The sequence below is a fragment of the Photinus pyralis genome, unplaced genomic scaffold (genome assembly GCF_008802855.1).
Source record: "Photinus pyralis isolate 1611_PpyrPB1 unplaced genomic scaffold, Ppyr1.3 Ppyr1.4_LG5, whole genome shotgun sequence".
NCBI classification, from domain to species: domain Eukaryota; kingdom Metazoa; phylum Arthropoda; class Insecta; order Coleoptera; family Lampyridae; genus Photinus; species Photinus pyralis.
In genome coordinates, this window is record NW_022170596.1 from 3,342,662 (window position 1) to 3,360,101 (window position 17,440).

Here is a 17,440-nt window from a genome sequence, read left to right on the forward strand (position 1 = left end):
AAATTCTCCCAGCGAATATAAACAATTATTTATTAAAATACTTTTTAGCCCGCTCGCTTAAATTTAATGGCTTCCTTTGCTGGGAGTTTGTTAAAAAGACTAATTCCTATAATGTTATAGGTCCCTACTTGCCTCGCGTCTCATATGTATGTTGGACAGTGCTTTTCCGAAATTGAAATTTGTTTCTAGAAGTGTAACATAATAATTTCAGTAGGTAAATAAAGAGAGGCTACAGTTAAAATTTTGTTTTCTTGAAAGGTATTTCGACACGAAGTTCGGGGGTCTAAACAAAAGAGTAGACTTAAGCTTTTGTAAGACAAACTCTTTTAAGATTACGTTCTAATTTCCAGGCAACAATATTATACACTATTGCACTATATCTTTAAGCATATGAACAGTATGTGCTGAGTAAAGTGTCTATCCAGCATGTTTTAAAATTGTTAACAGATCGAAACATATTGGTTCAATTTTTTACAGACCAAGTCAAGATGAGTATCCTAGGAGAAGCAATTATCTAAAAACGTTCGCAGGAATTTTGCACAACCAGAGTAATGTACTTTAACATTATTGAAAATAAATTAATTGTCTTATATCCCTGAATCCTGATAATAAATTTTTATTTTTTTTAAATTTGTGTGCCTCGACTATTAGTGGCCATTGGCACGTCTACAAGTACCTTTACTTACAATACACGTATTTCTAATAATATTTCGCTTATTAGACTATTATAATATAAAATTGTACAAGTTTGTATCTCTTAGAAAGTTTAGTACGTTTTTAATACTTTTCGGTAATGAGAGGTCTTTTTTAAGGTCCATTCCAATATGGTATTTGCGTCGGATTTCCAATTGCAGTGGACACTGTGAGAGGAAGTGGTTCACGGACAAAGGCTCGTTGCATTCACAATATGGAGGGTCTTGATTTTCAAAAAGATATCCATGGGTTTTCCTTGTGTGACCAATCCTCAACCTTCGAATTATGACTGTATTCTTCCTATTCATTGAGGGTAGATTAGTGGTCATTATTGTAGGCTGAATTTCGGATAACTTGGTGTTGGAAAAGCTCCAAGCATTTTGCCACTTACTGCGATGATTGACTCTCTTAGACAGTTCTGCAGGTCAGTATGTAGCTGCATTTGCTCAGTAGTCAGGTCCATGTTTAGGGTTTCTTTTGCAGCCCGATCAGCTCTTTCGTTTCCACTTATGCCAATGTGGGAGGGTGATAATAAATTATAGTCAGTAGCTAAGTCTAATGACGCCTGTTTCATAATTATTTATTTTTAATTCATGGTCATCTTTTATTATTAGGTAACATTTCCATCCCTTATTGCTGTAACAACAAGTCCAACAACCCCATTTAACACTTATGGCTTAACCTGCATTCTGTGTGAAACATCTTAACTAATTTAATTAACGAATTTCAAAAATTAGTTCTGCTGTTATTTTAGGTGTGGGCTTGTGCCGTGATGGCGTTTTATCACAAAAGATTCACAATGTTGCATTCTCATTTTGACATAATAATGTGATGCATGAGGGATATTACTATATTCACCCTACTGAATTTTATCATCGGAAGATTTTATTTCTTCAACCTGAACAGCACCAAATTGTTACTTGTTTGTTCGAAAAAGGACACAGGATATAGAAACCATGTGTTTTTTAATTTGTATTTTTCTCTGAAAATATTTTTATTATACAAAGACGTTACACTTTATGATGATTTGTATAATCTCGGTTTACCTTTCATATTTTCGAGGTTTTTTAGAATTCCTAAACAGTTTAATTTTGTATGTATTTAATTTGAAAAATATATTTAGATATATAGACTTATAGTAGTGTACGAAGGGTATTTTGGCAACTTGACAAAATTTCCTTTCTAATTTACTAATTCTCTACGTTAGATCTAGATCTACTTTCTTCATCTATATTTCCTCTAATTAAGTTTGTATCATTAAATTAAACCCAAAACCTTCCCCATACTAATTTTAATTACAAAAAGATGTAAAGCGACTAGTTTCGACCAACAGTAATCTACTAGCTTATGGAAATCACATATTAAAACGGGACATTCATATTTTTTTTAAAAACGCATCTGGAAAAGACAAAGCTGACAAGTTTAACTATTACATTGTGGACAATACCTTCTAGAATGTTCCGTTTTAATATGTAGGCAATTTTCCTAATCCAAAAGATGACCGTTGGCAGAAACTAGTGGCTTTATACGTCCTTTTATAATTAAAATTAGTATGGGGAAGGTTTTAATGATTTAATTTTACGTCAACCCCTTTTTAAGTTCATCACACCATGGATATCTCGGATTCATTCTAATTTATTCTTCGGGAAAAACCATTATACAGCAATTTCTTTGATGATGGTGCCCAATTCTTTACTGTAGGTAATTTTGTAGTGAAAAAGTTGAATGAAGTATGTTGCAGTGATTCGAATAGTTACTTACCTACCTATAGTTATGAATCTCGTAATCGAATGGACCAACTACTTCTAGTAAGATAGGTGCGAATAAATGTGGGTATATCCAGAAATTGCAGCCACTGCTCCTTCGGACTCGTGATTTTTAATTTACCCAACTTGCCACAGCCCGTTGCAATGTAACAAAACTTTTGGGGAATATTCGATCATTTGGAAGCTTTCGAAAAGCTCTTGAAAATTGGGCGCAGCGTCATTTTTTGGTTTTGCATCCATTTCATCACAACGAATACTGTACTTATACATTTTTATTCTGTGCATTTTGAAAATGTAAATGCACGCGACAGTTTCATTCTAGTGCCTCTGTAATAAGTTCCTCAGAACCCTGATGCGTGCTGTTTTTTTTGGCACATCTCATAATGATTGTTTAACTTGACGGTTTGTAGGTAGTGTAAAAATAGTTTAATACGAATGTAGGTAGTTTACAAAATATTGCCTAAAGTACAAATAATTTAACTAGGAGCTCTTACAAATAAAAGATCTATACGCTAAATACAAATAATATCACTGTTCCTTTTCATAAAATTCATCAATAGGTTTTTCATGCACGTCTAATAATGCTAAGGTTTCATTAATTCGTCGGTTTAATATTTGTCTGATTTCTTCTATTGGTTTTAAAAGGATAATGGGGACGTGATCATCGCGTCTCTACAAAGGGTACCGAAAATTAAATACTGAAATCATTTTATTGAATGATACTTACTTGGAACAGACACTCTCCTTCAAATGCCACTAAATTGTGTTTTCTGGTTCTTAATAACATTCCTACTAACTGACTTGATACTGTAGTGTATATCTGAAAAAATCAAATTGTAATAAAATTAATTAGTGAGATGGCGAACATGCGTTAAAGCGGAGACGTTATTTTTTAAATTCATTCATGCTTAGGATTTCGAAAGGGTACTCATTGATTAATTTGGAATCAATAGTTACATTTATACTGTTCCAATTAAATGCACGCTTGACCGCGCTGAACGAATTTGACCATGCAGATATTTTTAATGCGCGATATTAAAAATAGGTACGTACAATAAATAGTTCTCCAAAACTGATCACTTTGCGTGGATCATTTTTCTTCTCCTTGAGTGTAAAAAGAGGTTCACCGTGCTTGTTAATAATTTCGCATAACTCTAACATTTCTTTGCATACTTCTAAACTTGCTTTGAATCCTCTAATCTCCGACTTGGATCCCTTTTCCGGCCTAAATCGTTTTTAATTAAGTTTCGGATGTGATTTTCACGTGACCTACCTACCTTCCGTATTCCTCCTTCGAGAATTTTCTCCTTTGCATGTTGCCAATGTCATTAGAAAATGGATTTATAGATTGTTTGTTTACGTGGCTTTTTGCAAAGGTGTTGAATAAGGCTACTCTATCCTTCAAGGAGCAACTTTGCTGAGGGTTCTGAAACAATTTTGGATGACAATAGTGTTGGTAGAAATTTTGGCAGGAGCAAGTTTCGCTCATAAAAGCATACCATTATGTGCTAAATATAGCGTGAAACATGCTACTCGTGGGCTTTTTGTGATCAACTATAATAAAATGCTTTTTTCGAATTTTTCAATTTGTTAACTGCAATGTTCACTCGAAACACTTACTGGCACTTCCTCTGCTAGACAATCTGTTGATTGCATGATTAAATTGGAAATTGTAGGTGGACGCACAAAATATTCCTGCACTAAGAGTAACTAGGTATTGTTTTAAATAAGAAATTTTTTTGAGTTAAGTCACCAACGCGTACTGAACTAAGGAAACCACTCACAAGTATTAATCGGTATTTGTCGTTTTGGCTACTTATATTTGTGCGAATGAATGTGTGAATATATAGAAAACTGACGGACGCCAAGCGTCGCTTCCCTACGTCACGACGTTATAAATTTTCTTTGTGAATATTATTCACGTTAAAATTATTCAACTATTTATATCTATTAAAATATGTGTTTACATTAATCGTAATAGTAAAGTTTCTGAGAATGCCGTTAATCGTTATAGGGAAATGATTCTAATTTATTTTCATTCAAAGGCGCCCACATTACTTCCGTTAGTTTTCCACAATTTTTGATTAATGCCTTTGACGTATCTTTATTATAGGAATATTTCCAATATTATTTTGTTGAGTCTTCTATTGCTTTTGGTTCTTTATGCCTTACAAAATATAAGGTCAGAAGGGTACGACAGATCATGTACAAACAGAATCCAGCGGTGGCCCTTTTTAGATTCCAATCAAAGCCATTAAGGTCTATCAAATTGATGTCATGTTCTCATAAACATTTTTTAAATGATGATACACTTTTGTAAAAAAATGTATTTTAAATTTCGTTTCACAATCGTTGGGATTTTATTCCTTTCAGAAAATTATAGGTCGTTTAACATGAAAAAGGACCTAGGAAACACACTTACGTTTAAAAAACGTTTTTAAAGCGCTTTGAATGGATAAATCGGTATTGGTAGTAGGTACCTAATGATATACGTTTTTTTGTAGATCGATCTTATGCCCTACGTTTAAAAATTAATGTTCTACGTCGATATTAGGTATATAAATAAACGGCCTTTTAGCAATAATTTGATGAGATTTACCTTACGGGAATATTGGTTTATTTGCTTCCTCTAAAATACGGATAAAAATTAGGTATAGGTATTCTACCTATCAAAATTAAGTAAGTATACGTATACGTATTAGTTTATGTCATAATTTATAACGAAACTTTAACGTAGGTATCCTACGCTTTTAATTTGCCTTATAGGTACTGGAATATTGGTTTGCTTTTATAGGTATACTTGCTCTACAAATACGAATATTATAACTGACATCAATTCTACTTGTTAAAATGAATATACCTACGTACCTACTTTTTATAGGTACTAAACAGATACGTTTCATGCAGCACACATTACACGTTTACTATATTTTGATTATTTTTTCGAATACTTTGAGAGGGGTGCTCTCTTGTCCCCCTCAAATGGCGCCCCTGAATTGTATACAGAGCGTCTATTAAACATGCGGCAAAAATTAAAGAGGTAATTTGTTGGTCTTTTTCAAAGCATATATTTTCCTTTTACCCGTTGATGATTTAGGAAAAAGTGCTTTGTTGCCTAAATACGGGACAAAACATTTTTAGCAATAATGACAAATATTTATGACTAAAAAGTACATATGTAAGTATCATTTCTTAATCTACAAGAATTGTTCAAAATGGCTACCTCCAGCTCGGATGTAACCATTCAATCTTCTCCTCATTGACTCCCGGACTCTTTCAAAAACAGCAGGGTCGTTTCTTATTGAGTTACTCCCAGCAATTATTTGATCTCTTAAATCTTCCACTGACCTGAACTGAGTGTAAACTAATGATTTTAAGTTCGGGGATCGAGTAGGCCATAGTAAGTGATGTCCACCTCTGCCAATCCAATGATCTTCGGAATGTTGCTAAGATAACAACTCCTGTTTTTTCATTCTATAAAAAAACATGCTTAGAATAGTCCAAGGAATAGGTAGTAAGCTCTTGTTGTCACATGTTTAACAAACGCCCTGTAGAATACATTAATTATACAGAAATAAAGAAAATATTGTGATCACTTTGTCCGCCCGTCTCTACGGCTGTGTCGCTTTCAGATCGAGATATTCTACTTTTTTCGTTGTGCCGAGGCTTGTTCTCTGATTTGTGAATGGATTTTTCTGAGATTTTACAGGAAAGAAGGAATGAATTACACGATACAAAAAGGGCAAAGCTGTACTCTTATTTCCGGCTAAACAGCTGAACCGATTGGGACCAAATTTGGTACACATATTCTTAGACATAAAAGGAAGAGCAGAATTGTGCATGTGCAAGTGTGTCAAACTCTCATTTCCGACTAAACGGCTGAACCGATTTGAAACAAATTTAGTACACATATTCATATAGTCATAAAACGGCTTTAAAGAAAAAATCCAAATGGAGCGTAGCATCTAAACGATACATTTTGAACCTTCAGCCTATGTACTTGCAAAAATTTTTGTTTTGGCTTTTGGGGTTCGCTACCACTCAATTTTTTACATACTTAATTGTTACACCCTGCGTCGTTTTCGAAAATGTTATCAAAATCGCTATATAGTATATATGCTCCAATTTTAATGTTGTACATACACACTGCATCGATTCCCAATGAATGTTAATGTAACAAATTGCATATACAGGATGTTGTTATAGAACGAAGCAATATACAGGGCGGTGACTTGCTTACGCATCATAGGAATTTCAATGTAAAATTCATAAAATCATAACATACGATTATTGGCTCCAAAGTTTTTTGTAGAAAAAATTTTTTTACGCCAATCAACCGTATTAGTTTTCAATTTTTTTGATAATACCTAAAGACGGAAAAATATAACACCCCCATCTTTTTCAGTAATCTGCGATGCCATGGAATTTTCTAAAAGAAAAAAAGATATCCAGTTATCAATTAGCAGCAGTTCGAAATGGCTTTTATGATCGACTTGGTTACTGTATTGCAGTTAATGGTGACTTATTCGAACATTTATTGTACATTGTTATATTAGGAAATCGTTTTTAGTAATTTGGTATTTCTTTATGTTGAATTCGCTGTTCTAAATTTAATACTTTTTGGTAGAATTTGATTTGTTTTATAGCAGACATTCCATGGCATGACGGATATTGGCGTAGTTTTTGTATTATACAATTCCATGGCATCACAGATAATTGAAAAAGAGGTTTTATTTTCCAATTTTCCGTCTTTATTATGCAAAAAATTGAAAACTAATACGGTTGATTGACGTAAAAAAATTTTCTACAAAAAACCTTAATACATTTTTGCTCTAAAATAATGTGGGGAGCCAATAATCGCATGTTATGAATTTTACATTGAAATCCCTATGATGCGTTAGGTAACTCACCACCCTGTATACAGCAAAATGAGTACTTATACCTATACCTACTTAGGTATGTACTTTTAAACCTTTTACAATTCCTTTTTCTCTTTTTTTACTTTTGCGAGATGCCCTTAATTCAAAAATTCCTGTCATTGATCGAATACGATTGGATTCACTTTCTGAGTTGCAGAGTGTGGGGTAGACCTAATGAGCTGTTCAATTGGGAATAAGTAATACCGCTCACGCGAAATTGTTATTGGAATAATATAAAAGATAAAAATAGTATGCACGGAATTTTTTTTGAAAATAAACATTCGACATTTGTATAAAATATTCTAGAGTTTATACTGCGTGTGGGATGTGATTCAATTAATTACCATTCCTTGATAGGTGATCGGTTTTGAACAGTAGGTAGGTATTCCATGGTTAGAGAAATATAGCTGATTTTTTTATACCTACTCAATCAGTTATCCTATGGTTTGTGTAGGTAGCTAAAAATTGTGCATATGCAATTCGTTGACTAATACACCTGGTGGTTTCACCGTTATATTTTTAAGACGGCCGAAAGTGCGGATGTAAATTTCCAAAAACAGCAAACTTTGAACGTAGTACGCATTACAGCGCCAATGAATAACGTGCTAGCAAAATTTAAATACTTACTATTATTATTATTAGACTTAAACGTTGCACGTCATGTCCGACACATTTTTCGTGTAGAGTATTTTATTTTGGGAATCGGGTTCATTGATGAACTTTTCCCTTACGTACCAAAATTATAATTCATAAGCAATTTTAAAAAATTCCATTGTAAGTACAGTCTATCTTTAAACTGATGATTCAGATGAAGATGTTTCAGTAATTTGGAAGGCATCGCATTCTCCTCGGGTTTGGTTTGGACCTTGTGTTGTTTGTATATTTTACTGGCGTTTGAGAGTTTTTAATTAGCTCACGTGCGGCGAAGGTTTTAAGTATCTGGTGCCGCCGAATCATTAATTACATTCGCTCCGACTCCGATCCGCATATTTTGGGATCATATGGTTGACATTAAACTTTGCCAAAATCCTGATCGTTTTCATAATAAGTGCACTGTTTAAAAATTCCTTGAATAATCCTTTACATACTCAGATGGAATCTGAATGGTATGGGAATGTATTCAATCTTTTGTTCTAAATTTATTGCCTTAATGCCTCTATATGTAATTGGGTAGGTGCCCATCATGCTAGATAATGAGACTGACTCGTGGACAGCCATTTGTTTATTTAAAATAAAAAAACTAATGTTTCAAATTATTTTTAGATTACTTTTGTGTTGCGTTACTATGTTCAACTTTATATGACAAACACTTCGTTTGGCAGTGAGTGACCGACCCTAAACATGACCACGAACATGACCTTCGTTTTGTGATTTCAAAATCTAGTATCCTCCTTGCCATAAATAGTTTGAAGCTTGTAGTTTAAGTAAGAATAAAAATGGTTTTGCCGTTTATGAACATATTCTTTTGATTGTGGTGGATGGTGAATATCCGCTGTAAAAAGTTTCTGAAAGCTTATCACAATGATAAATAACCATTATATCAATTGTCGCAAAAGGAAAGTGAACGCTATTGTTCGTCTGTAGCGCTACTATAACAGTCTAAGCTTTTTCGTTGTGGTTTGTTTCTTATATGGTGTAGGTAGTATCTACATCATCAGAACGACTTGGGTGCGGGGGGGGGGGGGGGGGGGGCAAATTTTTGAGAAAATCGTTTGCAGTTGAGCTTTCTCGAAGGTGAATTTCTTAGTCAAATTACTGACGAACGCGTATTCTGACAGAGGGGCGAATTCTCCTTGGGAACGAAAACTCTGGGGGAGAATTACCGTGGTGACGATGTTTCTTGAGAAAAAATATAGGATGGAATTAAATTTGCCGGGGCGAATAATGTCATAGAAATGGAAGAAACTTTCTTGAACATATTCTGTAATTCTTCGGTATCGAGCTGGATTGAACCGGAACGTACTTAGAACAAGTTAAATCGTAGTGAGTAAATCTTTCGGTGACGAATTTTCTGAATACGAATAATTGTTAGACGAGTTTGCTTTGGGGGCGAAGTTATGATGACCACACCGTAAATTTGTGGAGTCGACCGGCTTTACTGAACACTCGGTATCTAGAAACGTTTTAAGTTGGGCGCATCGTTCCTAAGTAGGTAGGTTCTTAATTTGCTTTTCCTTCGCTTCCGCCGATTTGTGCTTTGTTGCTTTCATTCCCGCTAGGGAGTTTCCCGTAATTTTGTTTTAGTTTTTCCTAAGTGACCGCCACTTCAGTTACGTAATTTTGAATGTACTTTTTTTCGCCTTTAAAGTCAGGCAAAATTGCTTATGGTAGTCGAATGAAAGCGACGTCATCTTATCTCTTGGTTTGCATCTCCAATTTTCTGGTAACCAAAAACTTTATTGTTTAGAGATTGGCAATATAAATTTACCATAATTGCGTTAAAATCGCTTGCTCAAATGAGTCATAAAGGAAAATTTTGGAACTCTTTCAATCAGGAGGATGTACAAGAAAATGATGTCCAAACTGACATTAGTTGCACCATGTCACGATACAAAGCGAACTGAAGATAAATTGCCAACCAACCAACCAAGGGTAATAAAGTGAAGTTCAATGCAACCTGTTTGGAAGATTTCCAGGATCCTTCGTTGCTCTAATCCATTTGTTTTTACAGCCGGAACGTTTTTTATTTATTTACCTCAATATTTTTTGATAAAATTGACTAGTTGCCGAGGGCAACGTGTTATTACTTTTATTTTTTGTTAAACCTAAAGAATCGATGGCACAATTTGGGCAATGGAGTAAACGATATGGCACATCCGTCTGCGTTCTGAAAATATAAGCTAAACGCAAAAAATATTGTTTGTATTGCATAATTTCGTTTCATGACGAACTTATTTGCGTTTCAAAAAGATAATAATTTGACAGTCTATTATTATCGTTTGTAATGAAGCCAAAAGTCTCCGGTAGTTACATGATTTACGCACCGACACGTATTGAAACAGGAAAAATAAATCATTTACTTTTTTGGTATTTTACGTACCTCATCACATTTGTCATCCGATGCAATAATGGTTATCTACTATAAATATCGGCTATTACCCATATTTTCCCCATTCATTACTAGACTAATCTATACAAATGTGCTTCCTGTTGACAACCGTCCAGACTGATTTATGCAAGGAAATTGTTGAACGCATCTAGGTCAGGTGACGTACCCTTACTTCATTAGTAAGGATTCTCGCTTCGGACGCGAAGAATTTTTTATAACGATACATTTGGATTATGTCCAAGTGGGTCAATCAAATAAGTATAATATAAGAATGCGTTTATTTCGGCGCAGTTTTATTTCTTTGAAGGATTACACGGTTATAAAAATACATTTTGGGACATTTAACAGGCCTCTATTCAACCGCGCACGACTGTAAGCAATAAATGAAGATTTAATTCGATAGCGAATCATTTGGCAATCAGAACAACCGGGCAGGGTGCCAAAACAAATCAAAAAAGTAAATTGTGGTTTGTGGACTAAATTTAGGAACACTTTGCACTCGATCTCACAATGGGGTGGGAATCAAATAGGGTTAAATTAGGCTCGCATAGAAGCGAGGAAGAATGAGTTAGATTTGTACAATAAAGTAAAATTTTTGACGTTTGTTGGAAGTTTTTGGGTCCTATATATTTTTGGATAAAAGAATTCGATCCATTGTAGCAAGTTTTGTGTATGTAATTACATGCATAAATCAATTAATCCTGCACGTGAGAGCGAGAACAATTTTCTTACAAACATTTCTACCTACGTGTGTTTATTTCATTACTTCAAATTAGTCTTCTTTGGTTAAAAAAATGTGGTTAACTATTTCATATTTCATAATTAGTTCCTCTTATTGCGGTAAATTTGTCTCCACAGCATAGCATATGAGAAGAAAGATCGTCCTCGGAAGATTCTTCTCCAAAACCGAGTCTAAATCCGACTTTCAATTATTCGTTCGGAAAATTCCTATTGGAAAGGCTGTTCTGGGAAGATACGCGAAAAATTTGTCTCTGAATATTCTCCTCAATCGAAGAGGCAAAAGGTGAGCGCTTATACAATAACAAAACAACAAATAACAAAATAGAATAAAATAGTAAAATATTAAATATCACACAATTTATAAAAACATGCTGTATTTTATGTTAGTAGGTAATACATTAGGTGCAGGTACATTTTGTGATTGGATTCTCCAAATATTCATCTGTGCTATCATTTTCTTCCATCAGATGATGTTGAGGACCCTATGTCAGCTTTAATGGGTAGTGCAGAAAGACAGAGTGATTAGACATGGCCGCCTGGTTTGATAATTCGCCATTTTGTAGGAGTCATTAATTAAGCATCATTCCGGGAGATTTTTAAGGCGTTCGCGTTCGCGTTCTGGTCACGCTAAAGAACTGTACGATTGTCGACAAAGTTCTGAAAGTGATTAACAAACATCGCAACTTAAGATTTTATTTTCGCGTTGAGATCGAGATGGAATCGATAGTATCGAGTGGGTTTACTGGTAAAGTTTGGAAAAAGGATTCGTGTTCAGATCGTCGTTATTACAAATGGGGAAGCCATTGTGAAAGATGTGAACCAGATTCGATTTTGAACAGCCATCGCAACTAGTATGTGTGTTTGGAATGTAAAATGTAATAACGCGAGTTCCGTTAGTTAAAAGTAAAGGAAGTTTGAAGCGCATTCATTCCAGCATACTACCACTTTTGTTCGCGCAGAAAAATAGGTACGAATTATCATGAAATTAAGAGAGAGTAAAAAACAATTAAGCGTCAACTATAACACTTACCGTCGCGTAATGTAAACGACAATCTAATTAGAGCTGTATTATATTGTTGTGTAAACTGCAGGGGGTAGGTCTCGTTTTCTCGTTTGAAACAATGTCGAAGATCCGAGGGAACCACCCTGTAGTGAAAAATTTAAGTATTTTCCGGTTTACGCATTTGGAATAGTAGTCAAAATTTTTTCAGGGGCGGCGTAAGATAAAAGTACGGTCAGAAGATTTGTAAAGGCGTTATCGGATAAATTAATTGATTTTATTTACTAACAACGCTATGTGCGAGATAGCGAAGCGCTGTTTCGAGAACAACGAGAAGAAACAGATAAAGTAGGTGACTCGTCTATTATGCATTAATCTCTGTGATTACACGGACGATGTCAAGCGGACTCTTGCTGCCAAAAATAGGAAGTGAAAATATATACCAATTAACCGGATGTTAAATGCTACGTACACTGACGCCCAACGCGTGAGAATATCGAATATTGACCACCAAAACCAAATTTCTGTTAATCTAGAAAACTTGTGTTGGAAGTGGGTAAGGTTCGAACTTTTTCAAAGTAATGAATATCTTCTTGAGGACTTCCAAGTTGGTTTACATGGCTTAGCTGAAAGCGGGTACAACTAATCTTTAAACAACGACGTGATGGCGTCAGTTTAATTGTAGGATTTTTAAAATGAGAGAGACGCCGTGTTACATTATGAAAACATTCTCCTATCCTTCCACTGTCATATCATTAGATGCTTGATTCTTTCTTTGCCTTGCGAAAGGCTATAATTGTGAATTTTTAGCAATAATAAACGCGGGTGCCTAATGAATTTCTCTATGAACAAATATTTCTTTCAAAAACTGCAAGAAATTTAGTACCATTGGCATTTGAAATGGCTTATTGGGGAGAAACTAGGTATTTTGTTGGTGTAAATCAGCAGGTAACGTCCACTTGTCACCTGATGCCATAAAAAACAATGTTCATTTTTAGTAGGCGCACTCTACGCACTTACAGCGCGTACTTATACCTACTCTTATGCTTCGTGACATTTTATGGATTTATTTTGCATTTTGAAGAAAAGGTGCGTAGCTATTATAATTAATTAATTTTTCATGTGGAAGTTTACTGAATTCAGGTTTAAGGTGGAATTAATGATCACCTTTCAGTGAACTGCCACTCTGTTGTGTTTGACGAATGTAGGTTTTAATCTTCTCAATAGATAATTCTTTAACAGAATCAAATGGGAAATCGTTTAACCGACACTATGCCGTCATTGCATACAGTTAACGACGATTGTCTCTTCAATGGTGTAGCAATGGTTATCGATGGCAAAAGTTTAGGTGAAGGCATCGAGGAAGACGTGGACGAGGTGAATAATTCAAAACTTTTAAACAATGTCAGAATTGGGAAGACAGAAGATGCAACTGTCATAAATAATCAAGTAGGTAGAGATTTTTATTTTCTTTTAGTACACGATTACTTCAATTAGTTTTTCATGCAATTAATACACTTTCAACCAGAACCTTTCCCTGTAGGTCGCTTTGATTTGCACAGTATTATACTTACTCTAGCCATAAATGCGGCATTAAGCAAAGAAAATGATGCAAATGACGATTCAGATGATTAATGTCATATCTCCCAAAGGGACGACTCGCTATAATCTTTTCGGGAAAGGGTTCCCATTTTAATTAGCGGAACCATAGTTGAATTTGTACTTTCCGTTTCGTTTTCGTATTTGCCCCCACGACTGAAAAAATCTCACTCGGTGCTCGGTATGACTACTAAAAGCCTCGAATTGTTTATCTATTTCCGAGCGTCTATTTGTCTGTTCGTTGATTTCCTGCAAGTTGCTCCAACTAGAGAGCCACGGACTAGGGGTACTCTATGCCTACTTGGAGCAACTTCACCAGACGCAACCCATAGGCATAGAACTGAAACAGATTTGTTTTAGGTTCACGTTCAATTAGTGTATCCCTCGGAGGTGGCGAAGCAGCAAGTAGAAGTTGCGCATAATTTCAGCGTTTCAAACGAAGACATGAAGATTATCAACATTTATCCGACACTTGCACACAATGACATAAATATTGATTGGAGAACGTGTAACTTTCCCGTGCAGTACGCAATCTCACCGTTCAATTCTGTATTCTATAGTCCCAACGGATGTTTACCACAATCCAACTGCATCACGCTTAACGGTACAATTTCGAATGGGACACTCGATTTTGAGAACACCAGTCGGCAAACTACTACAACCACAAGAGAAGAAATTACGCCACCGCTTTCAATACTAAAGACCGAAGATACCGAATTACCCCCAGGATCCTGCGATGAGGACGTGGTTTTTGTAGAACAATACCAAATAAAAAGTCCTAAGAAATGCAAAACTAAACTTGACCCGGTTTTACCACGAAAAGTTACTCTTCCGGAGAGAAAAAATCCTGCCCGAAAAACACAAATGGACAAGGCGTCAATTAAGCTGGCGCAAAATTTGTCAATTCCGCCTTCAGTTTTTAACGCTCGCTCCAGAAGAAATAGTCGGGTAAGTCCAAATCGCGTCATTTTAGTTTTTGTTTTGAAGTTTGTTTGAGTGAACGGCCTTTTAGGAACCGTTTTACTTGCATTTGTTTTACATACCGCATTCTGGGTATGTAGTCATACGATCTGCAGGCGTGTGCTTTACACGTCGGTTCTCAGATCTTGGGTGGGGTCCTTTTTCCTGGATCCTGAAAATGTGTGGAACTCGAGTTTGGAAACTGTACTACGTTGATCATTTTTAAGCCAATAACTGACAATTTATTATAAATTAAATTATTATATTTATCGGTAAATAGTAACAGTGATTTGATCCAAAAATGGAAGCGTCATACATATATTGACCCAAACAAATATTCACGATTAATTTACTGGTCTAATTATTTCCAGAGAGCCGTTCCTATTCGTCAGTCTAACCGAACAACTGGAGCAATTCTTAATCCTCCCAGTCCCCTAAGAGAAGACGATTATCGCGAATGGCCCGTTGACGGTTTGCACGAAACGTCTTGGTATAATGAAAAAACTTCTACCATAGAATACGTTAATGGTGGAACGAAAAAAGCGATCAGAGCGACCAAGAGGAGTAAAAAATTTGTTAGATATTCTCAGGACGTAGAGAGGAAACAGCATAATAATCAACTTGGTATTATAGCCCATAAGAATTTGCATCTCGTGTTGGACTATGTAACTGAGGTGAAGCAGTTTCGCACAATTCTTAATCAAAAGGACAATTTAACTGAAGAGGATAGTGAGAACGATGCGTTGAGTAATTTAACAACGCTCCTGTACGATACATGTGATTTATATTCTTTACTGAACAATACTAATACTAGTTCCCTTGCAAACTACATACGATCTCTCTCCAAAAATTAAGCTAGTGCCTTATTTTACGATTATTACTGCTCTAAGATTGTAATTAACAATACTCTTTATTGTCGAAGTGTTGAGTTTCGAACTGAATTATAAATTCTCGCTATAATTAAGCCATCCGTATTAATTCCGCAATAAATGAAAATCAAGCAACAAATAAATATCAAAATATAAAGAAGGAATATTGCCAATATGGCTGTGAGATGACGTCATTCTGTCGACGGAGACGTGGACGATTGTCGCGTGTATCGACGTTTTGATCTCGCGTTAGGTTTCTCAGAGGTACGAGATGAATCAGAGTAATTGTCTTCCGACGTCGTTTCCTTCTTCTGCGGTTTCTCGCGTCGGGCCGTTTTGTCCTCTCGCCGTACTTTGTGTTTCGAGCTATTATGCGAACTTTCGGTTGAATACCCTGTATCCTTTCGACTTGGTTTTGCTTTGCTAAACATTGAAATAGTTAATCGTTCCAAAGAAACTGCCATTATACCTACCCAGGAGCACTATTCTTCCGAACTCTTTCTTTACGTGATTGCACACGTTGATGTTTTTTGGGAGTTTGATAAGTGGATACGTCCGATTTGGAAATAATTGAAATGCTCGTCAATTCGAAATCTTTGGTTTTCGACATTCGCTTGTTTTCGCTGTAGACCACGTGCAACCTGTACACTTGTAAAACAATAACGAGCGTATTTTTGCACGTAAAGAATACGTTCATATACGAAATGATCTTATAGTGGACTATCATTAAAAGACGAAACGCCAAAAATGGAGCGTCTTGGAGTATTATGTTTAATGCGATTCCCCAAACGTCAATATTGCAACATCGATTTGTTCTGAAACGCGCATTCTGTTAGTGCAAACAAACTAGGCATTTCGCTTTTACAATTTTTTTGATGGTCCAGTTGAGGACATTCGCGATTTTCTTGATTTTGTAGCCGTTAATACGACTGTAAATTGCATTAAGCTCCAGGTCCTACAAATTATTTAAACATGCAAACTATTACCACTTTAAAGTTCATACCTACCATATTGACAGAGTTAGTATGACTAGGATCTCTTCTGACGCTACTTTGTCGTCTTTGAAAGAGTCAAAAAATTCTATAATATCTGCGGCTGTACCTAAAAATAAAACACACCACCTACAGTTTTCCTTTATACCACATAATAGTACCAATGTACACCAATAAAATTTGACTTAATTGGTCTCTAGTTAGATCGCCTTTCGGTAGCATCCACCTTCCGATAATAAGAATTAGCATCAAAAATTGTTCTATCAGATTAATCCAGGTTTCGGTGCTCAAATTAATTTCCGGGAGTTGGATTTGTACCTATGAAAGAAGTTAATTTGCCTTACAGATTTAAAATAACTTGCCCCTATGAAGTTGTTCAGTTGCGCCAGTTGATTTCCCGCGTTTGCTGTCAAATTTATCATTTCCTCGCGCGTTCTCAACCTTCTATCTACTTTGTCCAGTTCTAAAAGCCAAATTGCCGGTACTATGCTTGCCAAATATAAGAAGACTGAGGGGCAAAACCTAAAACGAAAGAACTATTCAAAAGTCTAAAACAAAAACAACTCATTGTATTGCACACAACATTCATAAATGACTTTAATTTTTTGTTTTTAAATTCGACACCCTGTATATTATGTTGCCATTGCACGGAGAATAAAAAAAAATTACATAAAAAATGCTATAACTACGGCTTTTGTTTTATACGAAAAGTGATAGGTACCAAAATTAAATTAAAAAAATACTGCAAAATTAATAATTTTAATTGATGTAGTTTATCAATTTTAAATGCAAATTGGTGGGTTATTCACGAATAAACACAAAGTTGATTTATTTTACTTGAATTTGTATTTT

General features: G+C 35.2%; 3 protein-coding genes across 14 annotated transcripts; 1 reads left to right on the forward strand and 2 right to left on the reverse strand.

The window, feature by feature from the left end:
- Positions 1-2,870: 2,870 nt before the first annotated feature.
- Positions 2,871-4,288, reverse strand: LOC116171642 (actin-binding Rho-activating protein-like). Of its 2 annotated transcripts, none has more exons than XM_031488602.1 (5): positions 4,080-4,288; positions 3,737-3,885; positions 3,513-3,684; positions 3,187-3,279; positions 2,871-3,131 (listed from the first exon to the last, which is right to left on the reverse strand). In XM_031488602.1, exons 1-5 carry the CDS (start codon positions 4,113-4,115, stop codon positions 2,988-2,990), a joined length of 594 nt encoding a protein of 197 aa, XP_031344462.1. In that variant the 5' UTR covers positions 4,116-4,288; the 3' UTR covers positions 2,871-2,987. The 2 variants fall into 2 exon arrangements, with proteins under 2 accessions (XP_031344462.1, XP_031344463.1); XM_031488603.1 differs by lacking the exon at positions 4,080-4,288 and adding an exon at positions 3,959-4,077.
- LOC116171638 lies at positions 3,363-15,605 on the forward strand. Of its 11 annotated transcripts, none has more exons than XM_031488597.1 (6): positions 3,363-3,504; positions 12,979-13,116; positions 13,167-13,257; positions 13,411-13,617; positions 14,128-14,715; positions 15,099-15,605. In XM_031488597.1, exons 4-6 carry the CDS (start codon positions 13,417-13,419, stop codon positions 15,579-15,581), a joined length of 1,272 nt encoding a protein of 423 aa, XP_031344457.1. In that variant the 5' UTR covers positions 3,363-3,504; positions 12,979-13,116; positions 13,167-13,257; positions 13,411-13,416; the 3' UTR covers positions 15,582-15,605. The 11 variants fall into 11 exon arrangements, with proteins under 11 accessions (XP_031344457.1, XP_031344458.1, XP_031344449.1 ...); XM_031488589.1 differs by lacking the exon at positions 3,363-3,504 and adding an exon at positions 11,195-12,720 and having other exon boundaries at positions 12,767-13,116; XM_031488595.1 differs by lacking the exon at positions 3,363-3,504 and adding an exon at positions 11,195-12,135.
- A 155-nt stretch (positions 15,606-15,760) lies between these two features.
- LOC116171641 (transmembrane protein 26-like) lies at positions 15,761-17,135 on the reverse strand. The gene is made up of 6 exons (XM_031488601.1): positions 16,951-17,135; positions 16,750-16,906; positions 16,604-16,697; positions 16,462-16,551; positions 16,070-16,411; positions 15,761-16,019 (listed from the first exon to the last, which is right to left on the reverse strand). Exons 1-6 carry the CDS (start codon positions 17,008-17,010, stop codon positions 15,788-15,790), a joined length of 975 nt encoding a protein of 324 aa, XP_031344461.1. The 5' UTR covers positions 17,011-17,135; the 3' UTR covers positions 15,761-15,787.
- Between the last annotated feature and the right edge of the window lie 305 nt (positions 17,136-17,440).